This window comes from Fulmarus glacialis, unplaced genomic scaffold, assembly GCF_000690835.1.
Source record: "Fulmarus glacialis isolate BGI_N327 unplaced genomic scaffold, ASM69083v1 scaffold18924, whole genome shotgun sequence".
Taxonomy (NCBI): Eukaryota; Metazoa; Chordata; class Aves; order Procellariiformes; family Procellariidae; genus Fulmarus; species Fulmarus glacialis.
In genome coordinates this window covers 15,995-43,487 of record NW_009208922.1, presented here as the reverse complement: position 1 = coordinate 43,487, position 27,493 = coordinate 15,995, and the positions used below count along the sequence as shown (strand labels likewise).

Below are 27,493 nucleotides of genomic sequence, written 5' to 3'. Positions count from 1 at the left end.
ACACTCCGGCCAAGGTCGAGAGACTGCATTGAGAAGCAGCACAGGAACAATTTTGGTTCCTTGGCTACATCAGTGTTTCTTATGCTACAAAACAATTTACGCACACAAGGGAGTAAAAGGAAAATGCTGATAATCCCTATAAAAGACCACTTATGAGAAATCAGCTCCAGGTTAAAGGCCATTTCCTGCCTCATTTCAGTTACCCCAGACAGGCATGGTCACATCGATTCATTCTGTTTGAAAGCATCTCTTCATGCTAAAACACTCAATCCCACATGCAGGGTTATTCAAGGTTTGACATATAGCTTCCTGCCAAAAAAGTCTGTTCATCTGTGAATTAGCCACCAAAGATGCAGATGCTGCAACTATTCAGTCTCAACTGAATTCTTTTTCTCTAGCAAAGGAGCCCGGGGGTTAGCATGAAGAGCCCTGACTGATAACAAATAGACAGCTATCAATACTAAATATTCAGAAGACACTTCTGACCTTGGTCACATGAATTTTCTACACACCTCTGCTATCATTTGCAAATCTGATAATTGCATACCTGTTCCCTTGTTTTTTGTGCCCATACGCACTTTCGTCTACTTAGTATTAGAGCCAAATTATACCTAATGGATTTATTATCTGGCTGTAAACCACAGAAAAAATAAAAAGTTTAATGAGGGAGAGTTAATACACCATTTCTGACTGAGCATTGTTCAGCTCTGAGTCATGCATTCCAGGAAAAGTAAGAAAAATGACTGAAATTGTGGGTCCTCAATTAACTGAATACTTTCTGTCCTTAGGACATCAGAAATGGAACTGCACCAGATTTGTGCGTGCTCTCTAGGGAGCACTACACTTGAATGAAGTACAAAGTAGCTTCACAGGTTAAGTTGATGAAAGCCCCGTGTAACTTCATGACCAGTTTTTGAAAAGGGTTTGTTATCTGTGTCTCATGTTCCCATGCCTGGGCTGCAACGAGAAGCTAAAGAAAAGACACCAGTCTGTAAATACTATGAGTGCAAGATTAAACCTCAGTTTAAGCTATGGCTGTTAAACCCACAGAGAAGCACTTAGAAAAATGCTGTACTCTTCGGATATTTCTAAAATCAATACTAAAAGTATAGGTCTGAGTGGGCAGTGGCCAATAGGAAGGTTTTACAGACCAAGAAAGGTGATTTTTGAGCTTCTTAATTTAAAAATATCAATAAACTATATTCTGGATTTTTTAATCTCCCATTTATCTGAGGGGTTTTGCATATACTTCATGCAGCTTGTTGAGCTAGCCCTTACGATGCCTTATAATGCAGACCAATAGTACGTCTTCTAAGATAAAACAACCAATGCATATGAGCTAGGAAGACTTGTAGCAGAGCTCGCCATCCAACTCACCTGGTTCCCAGGGTTCAGCGGCAGAAGATGCCGAGTTCTCCATGGTTTCATGGTGCTGGTTTCTAACTGCTGAGTTTCAGTGACCAAACTGCCTTCTGTGGATCCTTTGTGCAAAATGGGAATTAAATAACCCTCAGAAAATTTCCCAATATACTAAGAATGTGAACACAAACTTTTCTTTGCAGAGTCACTGGTACCTCTTTGGAAATTTATGCTGCTGTCCCTATAAACTGTATTTTTTAATATTATCTCTTCAGCGTATCCCCAATAGCTTGAGGCACTTAACGTGGACTGCTTTTTCTATTCCCTGGGAATGGGGCACATAGAGTGAAGTGACAGAGAAATCCCTGTTAATGTTACCTAGCCTTTAATTCTCTTTAAACTTGACATAACCTCTCAGTGTCATCTTGGGAGAGCCTACAAAATAGCTCTTACCTAGTCCTGGAGTTGTTTCTTTTGTTACTATTCTGAAACCTCTAGGCTTCAACTATATATTTACTGTACAACAGAGTTGTACACAGAATTAGCAATAAAAAATATTATATTAAGCTAATTTCAGAGGACTAGATGATAAGAAATAGCATTTGAAATCTTGGCTACCTAACTGCAAAACTTCGTAACTCCATCTTTGCTTATAATCAAACGTTTCCCTGTGTGACAGGAAGCTTCCAAATATTTGCAGGCTTTTAGTTGAATATCCTCTCAGATTGCAGACATGCCCTGCTTTATATGGAAACAATTAGTATATCTCTGAAGTCCTTCTCCCCAGGGTTTTTCTGTGTGTATTCCATGTATGGCAATACGTAGAGGATGAGGAGACTACACCAGTGTGTGTGTTTGAAAAACAGAGTCTAAGAGATAGCAGAAGCGGGTGTGCCAAATTTCATATTAATGCTTTATGCCTGTCTGCTTTCACACAGCTCCTGAATAATACATGTATGATAAGGGGGAAGCTCACACCAATGTATAAAATATATAAAATACTTTGCTCTGGATGGTTATGGGAATACCGCTTACATATAAAAAACATGATGGCCTACTTTTTTTCAGAGCTCCAAGCTGTTGTTTTTTTCTTTTCAAGTAGACTGTCACTTTGTTTTCGCTTGGAGAATCCCCCTCCACTGTGCTCCTAAAGCTAATTGTGTACAGAGCACACTGACAAATATTTAAACCCACAAAATCACTTGTATGAAATGTTGTGTGTTTAAAGGCATAAACACACGGGGACTCAAAATCATTAGTCACACTTGAAGAGTTAGTCCAGTATTTCTCACTTTAATTCTCCTGTCAGCTGTCTGAGATTCAGAGAGTGAGCCAGTAAACTGTACTGTTTTCTCATAAAGATTTCCAGATCATTATCCTTACAGGATCCCTGAAAATCTGAAAGGGCTTGCAATTGGAACTGTCTATACAGAAAACATGCAATTACCATTTCTCCTTGCTTTGGGTCTTGCCCGACATGCTGGGGAATGGACTCCGGGATCTCTTGAGATATACCTTCTGGCCCCTACCTTTATCGGATTCCTTAAATTAGCTTCTTCCAATAAAACTGTTTCAGATTTTGTATATCATAAGCAAAACACTGAAGATGCATTCACCTTTTTGTAGACTTGACTCAAGCAGAAATCTCACTGACTTCAGCCCAAGTGCAAATGTAGTCATTTGAGACCTAAAATGTTTTGATCTACATTAGGCCATATGATGTCTGTTTATTTTTCCAAACACATACAAGATTAAAATAATATGTTTTGTAGGTCCTCATTCTCCAGGGTCCCAGGGAATGGCTTGCATTTGCAGGTTATTGTCACTAACCTTAGCAGGCTGCTATAGCAAAACATCAAGAGTTACTTATTAGCTTCCTGCTGTCATTCATCATGTTCGAAAATATCACTTACTTCATCTATCCTGTTGTATTTAAAATTAAAGGAAAAGTTGATCACATAATCTAATTTTAAGATTGGAAGTAGTTTCCATTTCGCTAGTGGTTCACCCTCTCTTCACCCAGCTTTTGCAAAGTGTAGAGTTAATAGCTTTGATGGCCTTTCTGTAAATATGCATTTTCTTCAAATATGCTTTGCATGCCTAATTCATCCCTTTGACGATGGTGTTCTGTACAAATAGTCAACTTCCTAGGGCTAGATAGTCTTTAAAACAAAGCTTTTGTCTTTTGTTAAGCGGAGTTTTACGCCTCTGGAAACAAGTGATGTACATAAAAGTGCAACCCTTGTAGTGCTGACCAGAAGAAGTATGTGTTTGTTTTGATGAGACTCCAAGTCACTCACCCTTCCTTGAGCTTTGACTCCTATTGCTTTAGGATCTCATATCAAGATTGCTTTTAAATAACAGTCAGTGTTGATTTGTTTCTTTAAAAATCAGCTTACAGGCAGATGCATTATTTTGTGTATATAGACACACTGTGTGTATGTATGTATGCACATATATGTAAACAAGCAAAACTGTACATATACACATTTAATCACTCAAAATCCCATGAGTAATAGCATCAAAGTCCTAGAGACACCTCCCTTTGTGGAAGGACCAGTGCTGCAAAGCTGGCATCCCTGGAGCCGGGCGGTGATCTCAGCCTCCCCAAGGCACGGGTGCCTCGATCCTGGGGAAGGATGAGTTCTGCAGAATGCCATACGCTACGTATGTAATTGCTGTTCATTTTAATTTGCCTTGTTTCCAGCTTCAGAAAGAAGTGAGCCCACGAAGAGGAGGTGGTTTTCTGTGTGACCAGAAAGAGAATAACCTTCGTTCATTTACGACCCAGGGGAACCTTCTTGTGCCTCGTTCGATGGGGTCAAGATCCTACTCTGATTCAGACGCCATTCAGTTTGACGATCGGTCACTGTCTAAGCTGAGGGAGAGTGATCGGTGCAGCGCCACAGAAAACCTCTTTCTGGAGTCGCTGTCTCTTGATTCCCCTGATGAGTCTGATGAGCACCGGTCTCAGCAGCTGGAGCGGGAGAAATTCTTGACCGGATTAACAGAAGTAAGCACTCTCCTACCTTTCATCAAGCCGGCGTGTTGTCTCTTATGTCAGAATTGGTACAGCATCCCTGCTGTAGGAAGTGAGATATTGTGTCACGGGCACTGCTTACAGTTACCCAGTAGTGGATTTGGTATGGATCAGATTTCATTCCTTGTTATCAGCTGATTATATCAGTGTCAGTCACCTGAGAAACTGGGAGCCAGCCTACAAGTCTCAAAGATTACCTCACCTTGTGCCATTCTTATTATGTATGATAACTATATTTGACACAACATATTGGTTTAGAGGGTCTTAAATCTCATCCAGTTGTAAGTAGGTACATATATATGAAGAAACATGGGCTGTATTTTGTTAGTAAAGCAGTAAGTGCTGTAGAGAGACACTTCTGGTTGTTGTGTTGTTGTTGCCTTCTAAATAGATTAGCATGAGTAAGTGAGATGAGATATTCAAAAGAATAAAGTTGTTATTCATCAGCAAAGTACCTACCCTCAGACTACACCATAAAGTTACAAAGATGGAAAACACAGTGCTAAGAGGTGCCATTGGGCCATAGTGAATGTAGTCTGTGTCCTGCTAAAGTCTACACCACCGCAGGCTTACTTTCACTGGTTCCAGGTCTTCACTGTTCTGTTTATATTGTTGCTGAATGAAACACAGGGTCCCCATCCCCATATACTGGTACAAAGTAGCCTGTGAACTGGCATATTATATTAGTGACACTGAAAATGTTCACACGAACCACAACTATACACTTTAATGATCCTGTGAAATTAAAAACACATTACAACATCAAAATGCTAATATCTCCTTTATTTTCTATTGTTCCTTGAATGTTAGTGGCTGTTACAGAACAAGAAGCATTCAGAGACTGCCAGAAGTTAAAATTATCAAGGAGGCAGCACATTGCTTGATGCAAGTTTTGAGTACTTTCTTCTTGCCTGAAAATTCAGATTTGTGCACATGGGTTAGACATTTGGCTTGTGCTCTGAGCACGTAAATACCGGTTGGGTGTACATGTTATAGCGAGTAGGGAAGCAGAAGCTTCCCAGTCAAAAATGTATCTGTGTACTCTGGCTTGAAAATTTGACCATTCTGGAAAAGAGTTTGTCAACAGGTCAGGTCTCAAGCCCCTGCTGGACCAGGTTCACTGGTGTGCCTTGACTTGAACATGTGCACCGCTGAAAATTTTACCTAAGCATTTATTTGAGATGTATAACGTAACTTAGCTAAAGGAGTGGGAAATCAAGTTCTTTGAGAGGAATAAAAGAAAAAAAGTTTAGGAGAGGCAAGAAAGGTACCCTTCTTACATTTTAAGTAGCTGTAGGTACCTGTGTGTTCCAGTTAGATTTTCCTCCCTCAGCGCCATAAATGTACTGCTGGTGGTGTGGGACCCCATATTTATTATTTCTTAGCTTTTATTTCATACATGTCCAAGTGCTCAGTGAAGAATGTTGGTACCAGTGTCAGGGATCTATATTTTGTGTTTAATTTTGATTGCTGTTTTCTCGCCTTCAAATTCAGTCTGATATTTAAGAAGGGAGATCTCTCTTCTCCTTTCCGTTTTTCAGAATTTACCACCATTAACAAAAGTGTTGGCAGCAAAATTTGGTCCTCGGTGGTGTTTGCATAGCTTCTTTCCTTCAAAGCATGTTTTAGTGAAACCTGGGCAAAGTCATTTTCCCTCAGAGGGTTTGCTCAGGCGAGACTGGAGTTTAATGAATAGCTTAACTGAGGATGCAGAGGCAACTGCAGCCTGCCGACTGTTCCTCGTCACTGTATTTTCTTTGTGCTACTAACTGCAGTAGAAGTCCATCCAGCCTTCAGCCTGATTCTCTATTTAGTTAGATCAGATTTACTCCACCAACATTATTCCAGACTTACGCCAGAGTGAATGAAAGGAGGATCAGTTTACTCCTATTTTTCCCCCTGACTCTGGATAAATACCAGAAAGGTATTTGCTGAGTTAAGTGGTGCTCTTTTTGAATAGTCACAATTTGAAATACACTTCAGTGTTGGTAATGTTCTTGATTTCATGAGGTCGAATAAAAATAGTAGGTACTAATACTCTTTTTTTCCTGATCTTATCTTGTATTCCCTGTATATTATTAGAAATACAAGCAAACAGTTAAAATAATAACTGTAGAGCAATTGCTTCAGAAGTATCTATTAAAATCCAACTCATTATGGGAATTGTCACAGGGAAATAATTGCCATAAAAACATCTTAATGCCGTTAGCAAGCTGTAGGTATTCCCCCTATGAAACAAGTAATAGTCTTCCCACACATCTAATGTAGCCAGCTTAATGAGTTTCAACTGGTGCCATTTGTTGGTTCCTAGAGAACGTACAATGAAGTCTTATGTCAAAGGGCCCCGGTTTATCTCTTATTTTAGCACAGCTAGGTCTCTGGCATAAAGCAGATTTAACTCCACAGAACAAATTCACTCACAAGTATATGGTCCAAAACAATATATTGTACACGTGGAAAAAAGCCATTTGCAGTTTACTTGCATTTGTGGTTGCATGGGACTATAAAAATTCAAGGCTGCTGTGGATTTGGCGTACAGGCTTTCCCTGTGCAGTCTGTTGTCCTGATGGTATTGCCCGTTCTGCTACCCATGTACAAAGGGAAGGATATTCCCACTGGCACTTTCAGATTCTTTATCAGAGGGAAAATCAGCCACTGTTTAAAGACAAACATACCTGGTGGAACTAACTGGAAGTGAGTTAAGCTAATGCCCATAAGCTAATGCCACCAACAGGTTCAGAAGTAACTTATGCTGTTTGTTTCTGTTTTTCGTCAGGAGGAAGAAACACACAAAGGAAATCTTCAAAGGTGAGTAAAACTTACAGGGAAAAAGCCAGCAAATATTCAGCTGCCAGAGCTATAGCTCTCTGGCACCCAAGCCACAAAGCCGAGGCATAGCCATGCCGCCTCCTAAGCAGCCTGCAAGCCAGATCAATGGATTTACCCAGGGATTAATTTGTCTCAATATGCTTCTGTTCTACTCTGATTAACTTGGGCCACTTCAGCTGTGGTGCCCAAAGATCAAACTGTATGAATGTGCATGAAGCTGCAGCTTACACTGAAGGCTACGCCTACCTTAGCAAGTAGTGCAGACCTGTAGACATCGATATATAGAGGAAACCAGTTGGTGCTGAGGACCTGACATACCCCTGCATGTCAGGGATATTTTGCTTTGGACTAGTTCTGCTCTGATCCCATCCCACCTAACCCTAGAGTGCATTAGTTGTGCTTCTGGAGAGCATCTTCCAGCTCACTTTCATCCCAAAGGAACCCAGCCCATGCTCTCTGAGATCGCCCCCTGATGCAGACCAGAGCATCTGAATAGATCATCCACTTCAAAACCATACTCCTGGTCTCACCTAACTCCCTAGTGTAGATGCACCCTAACTGCAGCTAGTGCTTTTGATTAAAAACTCAATGTGATTTTACTGTATCCTCCAGATCACTGATACATATAATTCATTGCTTGCTAAATCCTCGCCCAGCTTGAGTTATGTCATTGAGCCAACTCTGATAACTACGCTTACTTGCATTTTTAAGTAGCCCCATTCAGAAAGCTTCTTTTGTTGTTTGATTTTTCTTAAAGCGAAGCAGTAGGACAACTCAGCTGAATGCTTGTGAGTTGTACGAACTAGCGAGGTGTGAGAAAGCCAAGAATCCAGCATTATCACATAGCGATTCCCTTTGGTTGAATTATAGCGCGAGCTCAACTCACCAAGCCAGTTCAATGTAACAGCATTTAGGCTGGATGTCCCACATTGGTACGCACCAGCTGTGCAGCCTGGGCAATCTCAGGAGTGGAGGTGGACTTGCTGATTTCCCAGCAAGTCAGAAATACTCCACACTTGCTTTGAAAAATGTGCCTCGTATTGTCGCAAAGACTCATTTTCTGTGAATGGTATATTTCTGAAATGCATCCTACTGCTCCGTATTTCAGACATTTGCCAAGCAGTAATCCATGAGAAAGCAGTAAATTAAGAGCCATTAATAAACCATTTGGTACTTTTAATGACACATCAGGAATGCTTGCGTTTCACAGCTAGTTTAAAAATAATGAAAGGGAACTTTAATGAACGAGAGGGCTAAAGTGGTTTCATACATAAGCAGATAGTGAAAGTCAGGTTTCCTGAGTTAGTTCGCTGCTGAAAATAAGTCATTCTGTGAGAGTTTCCAAGCCTATGAGTGACACTCTCGTGTTCCCCTCTCCAGGGCGATGTCCGTTTCTTCCATGTCAGAATTTCAGCGCCTGATGGATATTTCTCCATTTCTACCAGAAAAAAACTTGCCTTCATCCAGCAGCAAAGATGACATAACCCCTCCCCTGTCTCCTGACGATCTGAAATACATTGAGGAGTTCAACAAAAATTGGGATTACGGTAACACTAGGAACCATGGTGGGGCCACCGAGAAGCCTGCTGAAGGCTGGGCAGAAAGGACAGAAATTGGGAAAGCCGGGAATGATCCTGCTTCAGATGCCTTCCAGGCATCGTCATGGTACCTCACCACCAGTGTCACTATGACAACTAACACCATGACCAGCCCGGAGCACTGCCAGAAGCAGCCAACGAGGAGTCACGGTGTAACCGAAAAAATGGGAGTTCGGGTCTTTCACAGCCCACCGGTTGTCCGTAGGTTTGATAACTCGGTCATAGCTGGCAGCGAAGGGAAAAACCAGGTTGAGCCGGACTTCCTGTTTTCTGTGACCAAAGCTATGGGGAATGTCGCTGAGACAAAAGGTGCTTCCTCGGATATGTTTGGAAGATGGTCTTGTGACCTGGCCAAACATCATAAGGATTTTCTGGAGAGTGGTCTTCACCCCATTGAACGTCCTATTTGCACTACTGTGGGCTTTGCCTCACCCTTGCACAGCTTGGAGATGTCCAAAAACATGAGTGATGATATGAAGGAGGTCGCTTTCTCTGTCCGAAACGCAATACGCTCTAACTCTAATTCAACAGAGCCTCAGTTTAAGGACACCGCATGTCAAACCAATGGTATGAGAACGACAGGGACGCAGACCACCCAGACGATCAGTGTTGGCTTGCAGACAGACACCCTGCGCAGTATCACCAGCAGTCCACACAAGTGTCTGACACCAAAGGGGGGGTCCACGCCTGTCTCTTCACCATCCAGAAGCCTAAGAAGCAGGCAAGTGACCCCCGTCATTGAAAAGGTCCAGGCTAAGTTTGAACGCACATGCTGCTCCCCCAAATATGGCTCTCCAAAGTTGCAAAGAAAAATCCTTCCCAAATCAGACCAGCCAAATAACCGGACTTTGCCTGGCACACCTCAGAAAGGATTCAGTGAGTCCGCTTGGGCTAGATCAACTACTACAAGGGAGAGTCCTGTCCACACCACCATCAACGATGGCCTCTCCAGTTTGTTCAACATTATTGACCATAGCCCCATCTTTCATGAGACCTTCCAAAAATGCCCCAGGTCTAGCAGCCGGTCCAGGTCGGCAGAACCCAGACCAGAACTGGGCCCAGTGCAGGAGCCATGTACAAATGCCCGTGGCAGATCACCCAGTCCTCTCCGGTTGGGGACAGAGACGCAAAAGGAAGAAGGGACTGAGGTGACAAGTATCAGGCAGGACTTATCTGCTCCTCCAGGGTATACACTTGCAGAAAATGCTGCCAGGATCTTGAATAAGAAACTTTTGGAGCATGCCTTAAAGGAAGAGAGAAGGCTACCTTCACACAGCCCACCAAATCTTAGCAATGACAACAGCACAGGAGAAATTGTCAAAGTAGATCCAGGGTCCATAGAGGTAATGAGTTTGTTTGTTTTTCCTCCTATAGCTAAATGCACTCTTCTTTGAACAAATGCATTATGAGATCTCTTGCAGTCCTAGTAAGTATTTACAGTGAATATCCTAGTCTTGTCATGGTACCACCAGCGAGTCCCAGTCATGAAACTATTGGATTAGTCACTGAAGAACTCGTTAAAGAATTGAGTTTCTATCCTGACAGCTTATCGGGCTTGAAAACATGAGAAGAGCTTTATCCTTTACAGGATAAAGATGCCTTCACAGGATAAAAATGGTTCTCCCCTGAATGACTGGGATAAGGGTTTTCTGTCACAAAACACACAACACGTTACAGATGCTCTAGGGACTCTAGGTTTGAGTAAATTTCTCTTTTATGCTGGGTGGAAAGGTAGACTCTTTCGCCTACGCAAGAATGGGTGTTAACAAGTTTGTGTGAAAAATAGCCTCTACAATCCCCTGAACCAAAACTTCAGGGCCTTCAGCAATCTTTTTCTGGACGTATCTGGTTAAGTTTGGCTCAGGTCTGTGAACGTGATTAAATGGCATGACATTTGGTACTGACTGTTGCGGCCTCACAAAAAAAAAAAAAAAAAAAAGAAAAAAAAAGATAATCAACTAGTCTAAGCACATACATACTTAGTGTTTAAGAACTCTTTATTGATATTTTGCTGTCAACAGTGTAACAGTCGTCATCTGTCTCAGAAGGTATGCCCAAGTATTGGGGGTCAGATTCTCAGGTAGAGTAACGTGCTACAGCAGTCAACAAAAAAGAGCATGTAACGATGGGCAAAAGCTTTCAGTTACCAGTGTCTAAGCCTCCTGCTTCTGGTGAACCTTTGTGCACATGAGAGTGTTGCCCTGAGGAGGCCTGGAGAAGCTGAATTATGCCCAGCACATGTCGTCTTTCTGGTAGAGCAGTGAAATGGCACGTGCCCCGCTGGTCGGTGATACTCCCCAGGGCAGGAGCCCCTCATCCTCTCTGCCCCTTCAGCACCCTGATGTTGCGGTGGGCCCCGGCCGCAGGGTAGCTGCTCCTCCTTGACCCCTGCACACCCCAGACATCCCACCTTGGCCTCCCGAGGCTCACTCCTACCACTCCTGCCTCAGATAGCCTCAAGGGAAGGTTCAAGCCCCATTTTCTAAGTCAGCATTTGGCTTGAAGGATTTGTGGGAACCTGAGCGCTGAGACTTTTGGTCTGTAGTTTGCCTTGCACTAACAGGTGGTTCTCAATGAACAATCGGTTCCTCTTTTGTAGGTACTGCTCAGAGGACATGATCTTTTTTTTGCCTAGCAGAGGATCCAAAGCTGAGGATGTATTCCCTATACGTAAGCAGATATAAATAGGGAAGTTTGCACATATAAAAAAGGAACGACATGCACATTATAAATGACAGTGAATGAAAGTGGGCTTTGTGGACAAACTTCAGAGTGAATAAAAGTGGAAAGCAGCCTCATTTGTTTGACTCTTTCTAGCTATCTCTGTATTTTGTCCTTAGTTCAAAATACTGGGAATGCACTACTGGTCCTTATTAGAAAGTGTGATGCACTCTTACAGGTTCAACTCAGCTTTGCCTTCAAGGCTTCCCTGGAAACTCTTGATTTCCGCCTGCATCTTTTAAATGTCTCAGCAGATTTCAAGTATAAGTAAATGGATGTCATCCCCCATCATCAGAAATTGTTGTTGGCAAAATACAACTAGCATCAGTACCCGAGTTTGACGCACACAGAGATTTGTGTCAACGCTGTTTAGCAAAAACCCACTGACCATCAACCTGGCAGAAAATTGCTCCTCTTTGTGAAATCTCAGTATCTTTTGCCTAATTTTTTGAGTTCCGAACCTCAGAGCCAAGACTTGTTTTCCCTTGCAACTCTTACTCGGTTGTTTTGACTGTTGCCTAGATGCACAGGTTATGATCTTTGGGTGGTCCTGTCATTTCTCAGGAACATACATTGAAAAGGAAGGTGATGGGCATTCACACAGTGAGCTTAGCTTTTCCTAGGTAAGGTGATGCTCTACAAGATGTACTTAACAGAGCACGGGTTCACTGCTGAAAACAAAACCGCAAATAAGTTTAGACTCTGCAGATGCGTTGGGTTATTTATGGATTACACTGACCACACAAATTACACTTTGTACAAATTCCACTTAGCACACATTGTACAAAGCCAGATGAAGCAGTTCAGCGAATTATGATCTTGGAGGAGGTAGGCGGTGCTTGGGGCAGCGTCATGTCAGCGCTGCCCCTACCACCTTCCTGTAGATCCCTGCTCTGCTTCCCCCTCACCTGTTGGTTTCTGGCCAAGACAAGTGACCTTCTTACCACTGAACGCCTTCTTGTTTCTGCAGTCATGGCATGGTATATTAATGACTTTTAGACTTGCATGGAGCATCTGTTGGTGGCTTTCTTTAATTTGAGCTTCTGAGTGGTTTAGTTACTCCTGCTGCAAATATGAAATCTAGTTCATATATATATTTGTATATTTACATTCATACATATGTGTGCATGTGAGTGTATATGCATACATAGTAATAATAACTCTGTATTTTCTAACTTGCTCAGAGCTCCTTACAAGCAAATTCATATCCACTCAATGCAGCCTAGTAGTGTCTTAACCTGCTAATTCACTAAACCACTATCTTACTCGCATATCATGGGATTTATAAATATTACTATTAAAATTGCAGATTAGCATTACCTAACTAACAATGTCAGAGCAGTATGAACATTCTTCTTCTATGGCTAGCAAGGCTGTAAATCATAGAGGTTACACAACAGTCCTGGACTGGTGGTCAGACCCATTTTTGGACACAGCACTGGGAAAGGACCATCCACACGGACCCACGGAGGAGAGGGCAGCTGCTGCGTCCTCTGCTCACCGGGGCAGAGCAATTGCCACACGCTTGCCTCTGAACCATTCAGCATTTGAGGGGGAATGTTAAAAAGAAGGGAAGGTATTGTCAGAATTAAAGTGCTTTTGCTTTAGTTTGAGTCTCCCATCCCGTGTTGCTGTTAAATAGGAACAAGGGAGAAGGGTGAGGCAAAGGGCTTTCATGAAACCTGAGCAACATAAGCATAAGTAACATGAGAAACATAAACAACATAAAATATCAGTCGCTTTTTCGTTTGTTAAAGATTTCCTAAGCAGAAGTTCTCTCTTGAAATCAAACAAAGGAAAAAAAATACAGCTTTATTCCTCTTTCACGGTAGTGTGGTTTTTCCCTAGCCTCAATCCATGTTGGCAAAGGTTAACAGATGTCTTTGCTGAGTAGAAATGTTTGGTTTGTTTAATGCTATGTCCACTTCTGAGACTGTGCTAGGATTGTAAAGGGTTGGTTTGTTTGCTTCTTTCCTTTCTAAATCTTTTTCTGCTAGTGGCTTATCTTTTATTTTTGATTATTAGTTTCCCTGTGACAACAGCGGTAACATGATCTGAATGGGTAGTAACATCTGGAGACTTCTTCTTGCTGACATGAAACCTTCACTTTAAAAAAATAATTGATTAAAACAGTTCTTTCCAACCTACTTGCTTTCTTTTTCTTTTCTGTCTGTTCTGTCCAGAACCAAACTGTCTTATTAACTGCCCCCTGGGGACTCTAACCCTGCCTGCCTCACTGCTGTAAGTCCTTTCTACCTTGTTTCCAGAGCTTTCCGAAAGCGGTCATTTTTGAACGTGGGGGTTAACGAAGGGCAATAAATGACCACAGCTCCAGAGCTATCGGCACGTCCCGACATCCCTGTGGGGTCCTTCGTGTGCGACGGTCAGGAAGCGCTCAGGATAGGAGCCCATCTGCTGCCTCCCGCGGCAGCACGGGCTACGAAGAGGTCACACACAAGCCAAAATTTGTGCTGTTGGGGTTTTTTGTTAAACTTTAAAACACTGGCAAAATGTAAGACCAACACAAAGGTATGCAAAAATGTTGGGGAGGGATTCATAACAAACATCTGGGGTTTTTTGACAAATACACAGCACTGCGCAGGGCTTCTGGGTGCCCTGGGCTGCGTTCCCTCCGGCCACAGCTACAGCAGCAGGAGGAGAGGGCTGCGGAGGGGGCTCCAGCACCAGCCCGTGGCTGATGGTCACCTTTGCTCATTAAGCTGTTCCCAGCCCAGTTTTGGGCAGTGGCTGGGGTTGCAGCGGTGGAGGGAAGGAAGAAGCTGTGCAGACGTGAGCTGTGACTGTCCACTCTGCCTCAGAGCCAGAAAACTGTTTTATTTATGTATTAATATAGGCGTAGCCACGGTGGCTGACAGCCTGGCTTAGGAAAGAGCTAGAAACTAAAGCTGAAATCATCTTTCCCATTTTCAATGTCCAAGCTAAGAAGTGCTGCCTGTCTATCCACACCCCCAAGCAACCACCAAACTAAATTACCCACGGGATATTAATTTTTTTTTAAACATTTCTAGCTACGACAGCTACATGTGGTAAGTGAGGAGGGGGTTTCACAAACCATTCCGGACAGTTTCCTTGTCATGGCTGGATTTCCTTAGCGCACGCCGAGGAAGCCACACTGCAGGCGGGGGTGACTGACTCAGCAGCCAGCACATTATAAGATTACGCTGCCAGTCACTTCTTGGCCCTGGAGCAACATCCATCACGAACCCAGCCTTGCTGGGCATGTGTACATCACAGATAAGACGAGCTTAACCCTACCGTTCGGTAAAAGCTGACCAACATCTGCCGGCGTGCTGGAGAGAGGCTTTTGAACTGGGAGGCGGCAGTGGAAATAAATTTTGTTATTGCCATGCTGACTCTCATTTACTGCTATGAAACTAGGATAAAGCAGCCAGAAGCAAGCAGTGCTATAGAGATACCATTTTAAGCCGCTGTTTAGAAAGAAGCTAAGACAAAACCCGCAAATCTCATAGCCTCAATTCACTGTGTTGCGCTGCCTGTGAGTATTGTTGCGCATATGGATTTCTCTTAACAAATCTGAGTCTAGTGGCAGCTTTCACAGGCCATATGTTGCCCCAGGCGCAATGGGATAAGGTGAAGTAAGGACACGGACTCAATCTTCTTGTTAGCACCGATTTATATTTCAGCCTTACTGTTGTTTTAGCGAGGGTCGTGAAGTTTATGGCGCCGAGACAGGGCGGGGGGCGAGGATGCAGAGAGGCAGGGGTGCAGGTCTAGGCTCCGTAGCCCCTGAGCAGCTTCTGCGACGGCTCCCTAGTCTTGCTCTCTGCGAGTGCCGAGGGCAGACGAGCACAGTGCCGCCTCGAGCGGTGATGTGCATCTGCTGATCACCCTGCTGGCCGCGTATTGCCCGAAGGCACCGAGGTTCGCCCTTCAGAGAGGCTTCCCCTAGTCTGACGATGCACTCTCTCTGAAACACACGCCTGCACAAGCTCCATTTGCCCTGCCTCAGCTCTGTGTCTTCAAAATTGATCTTTCTGTCATGTAACATTCATGTTTGGTCCTCCCACTGCAACAGAGAGGTTCAACGGCATATCACCTTGTTTGTTCACTGCCAATCACATCATGTTACCTACTCCAGTATTCTCCATCCCTAGTCACGTTTCTCCTTCTCCTTTGCTTCCTACTGCATCGTTCTGCTGCTGCCTTGGTTTCCCTGTGCCTTACCATGCCAGAGCTTTTCCTTTGCATTGTATCGTTTCTGGTCTCTCTCTTCTTTTATCACCAGTTTGCATTCTGATTTTGAGACTGGTTTTTACTGAACTCTCCTGTCGTCTTCAGTGTCTGCTGCTCAATGTACACATTTCTATAGGTTGACAAACTCCTCTGATTTGCTTTTCTAAATTACAAAGTATGCAGTGAAATTTAGAAGTTTGGCTTTGGCACTACAAGACAGACTTGCTCCCACAATCACTCATCTTGATGTAAGGAGCGTTCAGAGCACATCAGGAAGGCTCGCTGTGCTATGAGCAAAGTCCATAAATATTAGAAGCAAGTACCAACGTAGTGCCAGGGTGAAAAATCACAACAGCAGATTGTTTCTAATCGCAAAGGCAGGCTAACCAAGCCTGAAAGTGGAAAGTTGGTAGAGGAATAAAATTTCAGGTTTTTTCCATTTCTGTGAATGTCGTCTTTAACATACAGTACCACTGCATCCTGTAATTCAGGCTTCAGCAGCTGGCAGTAAGGAGTGACGTTCCAGAAGATGAACTCTGTAGGTAAGCCTCATCGTTAATCCAGCTGGAGATCATAACTAGTCCTGTAGTCATTATTCTGCTGCTAAGAAGTCTTTCCTGCATGTCAGTCTGAACTCTGAAGCAGACAAAAGGAGTCGGTAGTTGATTTTCACCCCACTTGCTAATGCCGAACCTGGTCCTTTTATGCCAGGTCAGCACTTAGAGCAATGTGATGAATAGTGGATTTTCCTGAATTATCATGCAAATGTGCTTTACAGCTCTTCTCTTTCTAGCACAAGGAGAATTAGCAAATGGAAGTTTGTCAGCTACTCCGCCTCATCCCAGACCTCTTTCTTTCATTCTCTCCTTACCTGTTGCATAAATCACGGACATACATGCAGATACCCGGAGCCCGTACACAGGCAGATGTTCGCTGCTTGCTTTTGTCCCGCGACATGACAGATGCTTAGCTTTAGTTTGAATTTTTTGTTTCTTAATTCTCTGCGCATCCAGGCGGCCTCTAATGCAAGTCACTAACCGCTGTTTTGCTCTCTTGGCTGCCAAGGAACTACCTTGTTCTGCACTAGCCCCGTCCCTCCAACCCTGCTTCTCCCGGCCAGAGAGACCAGCGAACCGGCGCCCACCGTCGCGATGGGCTTCACATTCCCCTACTGCCTCACAGTCGCAGTCCACCGGAGACCTGACTTCCTCGGAGGAGAGCGGAAGCAAGGAGCCGCCGGCAGAGACCCCCAGCCAGGGAGGCGAGCCGGCCTGACTCCGCACGGGAATAGGGGGGCTGCGACTCGCCTCCGCCAGGTCACCCGCCAGCCGTCTCTGCCACGAAGGAGAGAGGTCCGCTTGGAGAGGTCAAAGAACGTTCTCAGACGCAGCTGCTGAATGTCCGACCTGGGAAACGGAGGTGTTTCTAGAATGAAACAGTTAATGTGCCTGTAATAACTTAATTTTTTTCATAGCTGAGAAAACTATTTTTGTCTCCATCTTTTCTACATACAGTATATTAACAAAAAAAAAAAAAAAAGGGTAAAAATGATATAAAGTAAGATTTAAAATAAAATGTAAATTAAGTTTTAAGGGAATTTGAATACGTGCTCGCGCTCTTTCCAAATACTGACTGCCTTTTGGTTATATTTGCACTGTTGTGTTTTCGATTTTGGTTTTGGGTTTTTTGGGTTGGTTTTTTTTTTATTTCATGTAAAACTAGGGTCTTAAGTTAATTTTATTCTATTTTAATGTCAGTGTTATCGGTTTTTAAAAGTAAGGTTTTTAAAGATGCTTCAACTGTCTGAAGCGATACCTTTTAAGTAGTGAAGAAAGCCATTAAGCTAGTTCACTAGACTTGTATTAGTTGAGATGGAGGGGAATACAGGTAAACACAAGAAAAAGTGTAAAAAAAAGAATGCCTCAGAAAGTCTTACAGAGTTAGCTGTAAAATACACCTACAATACTTGACTTGCATGCCTCTGGGTCCTCGCACTTTAGTGCATGTACATACTGCTACTGTACTTCTACCATCACATAAATGTGAGTCAATCTGTTTCACTGTAATATTGTTGTGAATTTCCCTGTACTGTACTTTTATTGTTGGTATTCTTGCATTGACTATACAAAAAGATTTTTTAAATTATTGTTAGCAGTTCAACTGGCTATGATGTACAGTGTTTACTGAGAACTTCCTTCGTTTTGGGAAAACCATGGAGATCTCTGGGCATACTAAATTGTAACTGGTCTTGTTTAAGAGTCTGTTGGAGACCATGTGAAGTGGAAATAAAACCCTCAGTATTTACAAGCTGCTCGAGTGCTCTGTGATTTTTTTTTTCTGATGGTACTTCCTAGGTTCATTTAACTGGGAGTGGGGGGGAAAGCCCCCGAACTCCTCCTTTATTCATAAGGGAAGAAGAATGCTTCTTTATATGCAATAAATCATGGCAAAGCCAAATATTATGCTGTGCTCCACAGACTCCTGTGAGCACTGCATCAGGCCATAGGAAGGTTTCTAAATTCCCTCACTGAACTCTGCGAAACAGCTGCTCACACAGATAGCAGGACCCATCTTCTCAGTTCCTCTGTGGCTTGTTGCTTTCAGTTGTTCATGGGAGTGAAAACCAGCCAGCTAAACATAATACCAAAAATATGACATGTCCCATGTTAGTCCAAGCTTATGTCTTGTCTGCATTACGCACAGAGATCAATGAAACCAGGGCTTTTGTAAAACTGGTGGCTAAGACTGAGAAGTAAATGCAGCCGAGAATTCGCACGCTTCCAAGCGGTGGAAGCCTCTCAAGCTATTTTGCCTGGGACCATCTGTTTGGCTGCATGCTTTCTCTGGGAGCCCCAGAACTGCTCTGACTAGTTATCCCACCGCTAAACTGGCTCAGTCCTGTTCAATTTCCTTTGCCGAGGCTTTCTGAGGCTCGTTTGTTGAAGAGCACCATCTGGGATCCCTAGAAGCCTTCCCAGTTAGCTCTGCTGAGCGATAAGCCCCTTGCATCCCATCCTACTGCATCACGGCCGGCTTTCTAGGAAGCTGTTGGATGAGAACAAACTCCCTAGCTGTTGGGCCAGCTCCCAGATACCAGCCAGTTGAGGTCTGATTTCTCCCACATCTGTTAGGACCGTGGCTATTAACCCAGTCTCAAAATGTCCACCTATGGGTCATCATTATGAAAATTGCCACTTACCAAGATAAGCAGTGACTGAAAAGGACTATTGTACCAGCCAGAGCAAGTGGTATCCAGTGCCGCTCTTGAGCAGCAATAATCATATTAGGTGCTAATTGCCTTCCCAGTTGTCTCAAAGCCTCACTGGTAGCATTCTTTGTGAGCGCAAAGTGGACCCCCCCCACGTCTGAATGCTTAAGATCGTCCATGATGGCCACCCTGCTTGCTTGAAAATCTTCTCGCTGCAACACTTTGCTGAATTGTTGCAACGATTTCATCTTGGGAGTGGAAGGAGGAGCACGTGCAAAAGGTGTTTAGAAGGTCAAAAAAGAGTCGCAATGGTTATTGAAGAAGACTTAAGCCACAACTGAAAGATCCTTGTTTGTTTTCAAAATCTTAATTACCAGGAGCAGCTTTGCAGGGAAAGGGGGAGGGGTTGCTGCTTCCTTAAAAGCTCTTTCTCCTAGATGAAGTAAGTTAAAGTTGCAAATGAATGAGAAATACTAACTACCAGCAAGTAAAAATGCCGTTTTGTTCCTTGTGACAGCTGTAATTTTTTTTAATGGTGCAGAAGAAAATTCAAGTGACTGATTTGTAGCTTTGATACCAGGAAATGGTATCTGTCTTTCAAATCAAGAATACACCAGCCTGCAGAATTAGCTGCTGGCCGTCCTGAAATAGGAAGGTCTGTGAGGATAAGCAGCTGCCTGTGGCTTTTTTTTTTTTTTATTGCTGAAACAAAAGCGAGACAGCAAGCAAGAGCAAGAAGGAGAAGGTTAAGCACAAATAGAAATTCTGCGGATGATCTTAAAACGAATCACGTTAAGTAAACATAAGCTCCTTTCTAGTCTAATTAGCAAATACAGTGACATCGAGAAATATCACATGTTTCTACTGGCTCTTTGGAAACACCAGGGCTTTTATCTTCCAATATTGCTGCTGGTGGGGTTGGGGGATTCCCCCCTGCCCCCGCATTATTCCAGCATGCTCCATAATTACTTAAATAAATCATAAAATAAATGACGGGTCTGTAGTACATCTAAGGTTATTTTAAAAGCTTCTAAGAGAAAATGGAAAGCCTTTTTAGAAGGTCTGCAGCTCACTCAGTGTCTGTGGGGTATCTGAATTATTGCCTCATGAATAATCAGGGCAGGAGAAGCCTCACAGATTGCCACACAAATTAGCGTAAGGGAACGTGAACACATCTGTCACAGCTTTGCCTGACGAAGCTGAAATAGATAGCTGGATTTCATCCAGGGGTTTGTGGTGCCCAAGACGATGGCCTTGGGATATCGCCTGGTCCTGCAACACAGCGGGGATCAGGAGAGGACTGCGATCCGTGGCATCCCTCCCAGTCCAGCCAGCTTTCGGGGGGGGGCTGCAGCACCCCAGGGTGTTGGGGTGTCCCTCCTGCCACAACACTGCAGTGTCCATGTTGGGCACCATGAGGGGGAAAAGTCACCCCTTTCTCCCATTCTACTTCACGCCTTTCCACAGTCAGCCGCCCCCCGACATGCTGCCCTCCCCTTTACGCACCAGGCAGACATGGGTACATACCACTGGTAATGGTGTACGGCCTCTGAACTCACCTACCCATGTCCACAAGGAAAGACCCAAAATAGGACAACACAGCAACACCACATCTGTGCCTCAGTGCCTGGACAAGGACCGGGCTTGGACCATCCTTCCCCACCACTCCCTTCCCCTCAGGTCCCCCTCTGCGCAGGGGAAATCTCCGTGCACATAGAGTACCCAAGGCATGCATCTTCCCCCTCCGCTTCCTTCCCTGGGTACCTGGAGCCATCAAGCTCCCTCATGCTCTCTTTGGAGGTACCACATCTCTTGCTCACTCCCCGTTCCCCTGTTTTGACTTCCTTTTATGTAAATCACTGCAACCTGCTAGAGTATTATTAAGCTGCTGAATACATATAATTTTCATATGAAATGACAGCTAATATCTTCAGTCTCCTCATAACCCAGCCTGCTTTCTGGAGAGGCTTAATGGCTTTAAGCAAAGTCTGCTTCCCTTCCCTGTTTATCATCATCTTATCCACCTTGCAGGAGTATGAGACACTCTGCCTTCAGGTTTGGGTGAGAGAGATCACTGCCCTGCTGTAGATGTCTTTAAAATAATTTTTAAAAATTATCATCTGTTACTAAAAAACCACCTTTTTTTTTTTCTAGCAGAGCAGATTTAGGACTGTTTCTCTCATTATTCGTTCTTTGCTGGTGTACAAACACCTTCTGGAGGGCAATCCAGGCATCCTCTGAAAAAAATGTGAGAGAAATCCTGAGAGGACTTGGTGGTCTGGGCAGGATTTTGCAGGTGAGGGAGGGCTCAACAGGCTGCTCAGCAAAGTCAGTGCAGCCGCTCGTCCTGGAGTTGGCCTGAGGAAAGGCGGTGCTCCCTACGGAGTAACCGGTTGAAGGCAAAGGTGGGGCTGGGGCCGCACAGACCCAACAGAGCTCCTCAGAAGTCCCCGGTTTGGCAGCCATCGGTTGCAGGTTAGAGCTGCAGGCGGTCGAGGGGTGGGTGGCAGAAACGCTGCCCTGCTGGGGGCAGGGCACCCACCTGCCAGTCAGTCAGTCTTGCCCAGGGTGATGGGCTGGGATCTGAAGAGACAAGGTCAAGGGAAAAAAAAAATTAAAACCCAGTGTCCTCGGCAGCCGCAAGTAGGTGGATATCTGAATGAGAAGAAGAAAGAAGGTAGTTTGGATATTGAGTTTTATATGTCTCTTGATGGCAACAAGCCTGGCTGAGCAATGTAAGCGGATACTGCGCTAAAAGGGAAGAGTGCTGCTAGGCTATGCAATGTGAATCCTATTAAATGCTAACAATAGCAAATTTTGTTTTGTCCTGTTAAATCCCTAGATTTTTTTTTTTATATACCTTAATTGGATTTTTTAATCCCTACAGTAAGACTTTAGAACAGGTTTACACAGAAAAATGTCATGGGCCCAGGTACTCTCCTCATCCTCCTGCTGCTTCTCTCCCCCGCTGTGATCCCTCAGGATTAGGTTGCAGAAGAGCGAGCTGGGCGCAAGCGGACAGGCTCATCCCAAAGGCATTGCTCAGCAGGCACCTCTTTCTCCCTGTGTCAGTTGGAACCAACTTGGCTCCAAAACACTAAGCCCTGCAGTAACAGGCAACGGGGCACAATTTTGGGGTGTTGACAAAGCTCCCACTTTACATAGGAAAGGAGTGGTCTGTATATTTTAGCTACTGAGAATTGCAATGTTAAGTGCTCAGGCAATTAAGAACATAAATCTCATTGATTTTCTGCCCAGGGAAGAGACTCAAGTAACTAAGACACTTTGGGGACTTTTATCACAAGTCTCTGACTTGGGCTTCAGCATGTTTATCTTTAAAATACGGCCTTGATTCCTGACATCGTCTGAGAGAAGACGTGTATTGTGTTGTTCCTCGCTCAATCTTCTGCACGCTGCATTGGCAGGACAGAAAAAAAATCCACTTTGCATATATGAATGAGAGGAAGAACAATAAAGGCCATGATTTTGTCACAGCTATTTCCATGACAAAACCAAAGACTTTTGAGAGGGTATTTTCTAAGTACAATGTCACTGTGGTTTGTCATTGAAATCACATCTTAGACAAAAATCAAAGCCCTAGCTTCACAAATTATCTGTGTTCCCCTCAGTCTGTGATGCCTCTGACAACACCACAGCTTCGCTACGTGCACATAAAATGCAAGTTAAGTATGTTGTGCAGGCATCTTAAATGTTTTACAAGTAGGAATGGATATGTAGTCGTATTTTTAAAAAGCATATTAAATGTATTTTTTTATAAAGTAGTAGGACCATGAAATAGCTGGGAAGAAAACAGCAATAAGAAGTCAGGAAAAACAGAATTAGCCCCTGGAAAGCAGCACCCTGAACCGTGTTTGGTAAATAACGGGCCTGATTCTGATTTCCCAGGGAGCAGCCCGGGGCCTGTGGCTTGGCTGTAGTTGTGCTCCTGCATGGGAGGCCACACAAGTGACAGACCTTGCCCGTCTATAACACTGACAGTGTCTCTCAAAATCAGTCCGCTGAGGGGCTGACAGGGGACGCCCGAGCTGATGGAGCTGTTCTGTGCTGCGTTTGTCCAACAAGCCCTCAGGTCGTCAGCAGGATAGACTGACCTGCCAAGCGGTGACGTCCTGAAGAACGCAGTGACACCCAACGGAGGAGAAATGGTGGGACGCCATTCCCTGAATTATACAACCCTTTTCACATCAAGAATAGAAGCAAAATTATTTATTCAGAAACCGCAGCATTACGGTATGACACCTCCTCAGGTACGTGGGCTACTTTTACTCAGCAAATAATTAGCACATCTTCCTAGCACAGAGCTAAATAATTTAGTAGAAACATTTCCCAGCTTAGAAGACTCTGCCTGAGCTCCTGGCTGGCAGGTCTGGGTTAGGTGACCAGCAGCCCTCCTGATTCACATCAATCCTTCCCAAAGAACCGGGAGAACCTCCATTCGCTGCAGAGCCTGTCCCATAAGCACGGCTCAGCCACCACCGGCTCCCAGATCCAGAAGTGGTTTATTCAGCCAGTCCCACTACCAGGGTTTCTGGTTTCTCCCTCTGGAGTGAGTTACCCTGAAATCACCCCAACGCCAGCGCAGAAGATCCCTCCGGTGCTGGTTCTTCAGGTTAGGCAGAGGCAACTCCGAAACCCAAATGGAGCCAGGAGTAAGGAACTAGCCCACTGTCACCTGAGGCCACTCCTGACCTGAATGGAAAAAAAAAAACCCACCACCCTACACCAAAATTAAATTATCGTTTGAGCTACTTAGCAAGTTAACTAAATTTACTGTGACCTACATACCAGAAAGCATTGGATATGTGGAAATACTTCTTTCTGTGGGAGTCAGGTCACTCAGTAAAATCTAGTTTAAAAATCCACACACACTTTTCTGAAGCCTCCATCAGTCTCACAGCAGAAAACGGCCAACCTGAAGAAGCAGTGAGACATTTTTAACCTTAAGCAGTGAGACATTTTTAACCTTGACATCTATGAGGTCAGGCCTGCAATGATTTTAGTCTCTTGTCAGGGTAGCAGACAATGCTGACGGATGAACTGATTAGCCTTGGTGCATATTGCAGTGCAGACACAGTAATTACAGCCTAGAAACAATCATTTAAACAGCAAATAATGCATTACATGCAGAAAGTTCATTGCCAGCTGCCTAGAGGCAGCACCTCCGCGACTACTACTCAGAAGTAAAACACATCAGGCAACACATTGGGCATTAAATCTTTCTAAAAGTACATCAGCTAAAGAGCAACCACTTATAAACAGCTGATATAGTCACAGATGATAACACAATTAAATGTATACATTGCAGTCTCCTAAAGAAAGAAGGACAGATAAGATGTATCTATCTATCTAGCTATCTATCCATCTATCTTTAAATCAGAAAGTCTTTTTTATCTTTTTACATCTACTTATGCATATGTATATATACAGAGGTAAAACCAGACCCCTTACAACAGCTTCTTTGCATGATCTATAAAATGGCCTTTTCCAAAACAGATGTCCTTCAGACCAGCACTGAAGCCCACCAGCTGGACTTTTCCACACCTCTTAGCGTCGTTTTCTATCCCATATCAGCATCACTCAACTTTTAACCGCAGACTGCTGCAAAGCTGGTCTTTGGAAATTAAAGAGCTGAGTCACCATGTAGTATTTGCTCCACTCTTTTTAAACAGTATTTGTGTATAAAAGCTCAGCTCAGATTAAGAAGATAAATACAATACAGAGCTTTAAAGATAAGTTAAATGGACATTGAAAATTGGCCTTTAATCTACTTAGGAAGTCTTTGTGATAAAGTCTAGCATTTTTTTCTGTGCTAATGAAGGACGAGGCAAGATGGTGACTGAAGAAATGTCTGGGGAATAACGTATAGGTCATGGCCGTTTTTGTTGCTGTTGCTTCACTTTCTAAATCATTCAGACAGATAAATTTTGATTTCGTTTCTGCATCAGTGTGATCAGATGAAGCATATAGACACTATCAAAAGATGCATACATTGGATTTCAACATCCATCAAAGCGAGCTTCCTTTTTCCAGCAGGCATCCGAGTGTGCTACCATCTACGTAAACCTCCTTTTGATGCATGTTTTATGCAAATAACCCTTCGCTTTAGGGAGCAGCAGGCCACGAGCTGGCACATACATCAAACAGCATGCAAATCCTTCCCCACCAAAGACGTGGTTTATAGCGTGCCACTGGATTGTAAAAATGTAAAACATCTCTCAAATACTGTAGAGCTATGGCATGATGGCTGTTAAAAACAGTCATGCATTGCATTAACAAAGCATATGTTTTGCAAAACCTCCTCCGAGACACCTATACCCCCAGCAGTATATTCAAAAGCTGTAAGAAACAGCAATTAGTCCTCCCGATGCTTTACACTGGATTAGAAAGCAGAGGAAACAGGTACGGGTCTCAGTTTAAACCAAGTTAACCAGAGTTTAGTTTATTGACTAGAGTTCCTGGCAATTGGTTTTAGCAGCAAGATAAAAATAATATTAAAAAGGCACTAGTGTTCACTGGGAGATTTTGGAAAGCCCAAGGGCAACCTGATTGGAACAACTGCATTGCACAGGGAGGTATCACTTGAGGTAGGGCTGCCCTCAGTTAACCCAGTATTTTCCAAATGAGAAATGGAAATGAGACATTATGTCCCAAATGAAATCAAAGAGGCTTTGTGTGTTCACCTCCTCTAAAAATGTGGTTATAAGAAACACACACCTAAAAATAATTTTCTCTCTTGTATTCAGTCCTACCACACTTATTTGAACGCTACCATCCCATGGTTTAATAAGCGGCATGACTAACATCTGTCCCATAATTTATTTGCTCGTCCTCTCCCTCGGGAAAGACCTGTGTGCAGTGGAGACTTGTTTTGTTATGTATACACACAAAAAAATACCTAATTACACAAGCACACACACGTCCATGTAAGTTTGTCAGAGAGGGCAAGATGAAAGCAAAGGTGCCTCATACCTAGGGCAGGGAGTGCTGAGGTTTGCGCTGTGGAACGGGGGGGCCGGGGCTAGAAGGGCCCCCAGAAGGTGCTGCCCAGACACACCTCACCCTTCTCCTGGATAAAGCACGGTTGTGCTGGGAAGGTGTTTGCTCTCGCCGTAGCACTGCTGCGGCATGTGGTCTCTAGCAGCATAAATGACCAGACATTCCTGGTGAGCGGTGTGACCAAGTGGTTATGGAAATGTTGGAGTCTCTTAGCTGTAGCTGCCACATACAGTGCCTGGTAACGTAGAGCCAAAGAGCTGGACCAGTAATGATATACCAGGATTTCTTCAGAGAGTTTTAAAAAGTTTTCCCTATGTTTTTTAGGCATTGTATTTTACCGGGAACTTGTTTTTATATTAGTGACACAGACTCTGTGCAATACTGTTGCGCTGGAGTGACCTGCAGAAGAAGCAGCTATTTCCTTAGTACAGGAAGAAATTGCCGTACTAATTAAATTTGAGCAAGTAGAGGCAGGAGAAAGGAATTTCTTTGTCTCTCTGTTTCTGGCAGTGAGAGAAACAGATTTACAAGGAGTTTTTTGGAACTTGGCCTCTTTGAATAGGGAAAATCCATAGCCATTCAGGAAATACATTAATGCAGTAGCAGTGCTATGCAAGAAAAGGTCCACTTCTAGTTATTTTCATAATGCAGGCTGGATGCCCTTTAGTTGGCTGCGTCCTGTGACTGAGGACAGGAGTGCTCTTGCCCGTTTTTCTAGAGGTGTGTGCTCTCTGTGAAGACGTATTTGTATTTTTTTAACTTGGATGGGATATCCAACAGTGGAAAAGTTACTAATCCAGAGAACTCGGCAGGTTTGAGCAGGAGGGGTCAGGCAGCATCACAGCAAGAACAAGTGTCAGCTGCCATAAGAAACTTCAACTGCCCATCCCACTTGCAGGAGCCAAGATGAAGGATGCAAGCCGCCAGCACCGGCAGGACTGTGTCTGACTTTCAGCCTCTTTTCTAAGTACCTGTCTGAATTTTGATACTGTTTTCCCTGTTCAGACCCTACATGAGCCCAGACAATGCTTACACAGCTGTTTATTTCTTGGGAACATATGGCAGTTTGCTTTCTCTCCTGTGATGGTTGCTGTTTTGCCAGCTGGGAAACTGAGGCATTTAGAAGTTAAATGATTTATTTAATGAGGTGCAGCAGGGCTTGGAAAAAACCCCCCCTTCCTGCTCCTTCCTAAGCTGTATTGAGTTCACTAGACTGCCTTTGCACGTACAGCAGATCAATTGGCAAGGTTTAATAAAAGCTTCCAGATCCTACGCATTTTTCCATGAAACAAGAAGGGGCCATCAGGCTAGAGAAGGCGAGCCTGCAGGAGGAGAGCATCCCTCTGGTGTTAAGGAGCAAGTCTGTTAGTATTGCCAAGCATTTTAGTTGATAAGTGCCTTAAGAAAGTTACTGAGCCACGTCTTACACTGCCTAAAGCTTCACCAGTGAGCGCAGACAAGGCATTACAGCCACGGGCATGATCTCCAGCCACTGTAAGGGGACTG

At 43.8% G+C, this 27,493-nt stretch overlaps 1 protein-coding gene across 1 annotated transcript in view; it reads left to right on the top strand.

The window, feature by feature from the left end:
• The window catches only part of MTCL1 (microtubule crosslinking factor 1), a 53,041-nt gene extending 34,972 nt beyond the window's left edge, over positions 1–18,069 (top strand). The window contains exons 10-13 of the mRNA XM_009576683.1: positions 4,067–4,372; positions 7,176–7,207; positions 8,609–10,169; positions 16,828–18,069. Coding sequence (XP_009574978.1) covers positions 4,067–4,372; positions 7,176–7,207; positions 8,609–10,169; positions 16,828–17,037 — 2,109 coding nt within the window. The 3' untranslated portion in view covers positions 17,038–18,069. The remainder of the gene's footprint in view (positions 1–4,066; positions 4,373–7,175; positions 7,208–8,608; positions 10,170–16,827) is intronic.
• The last annotated feature ends 9,424 nt before the right edge of the window (positions 18,070–27,493 follow it).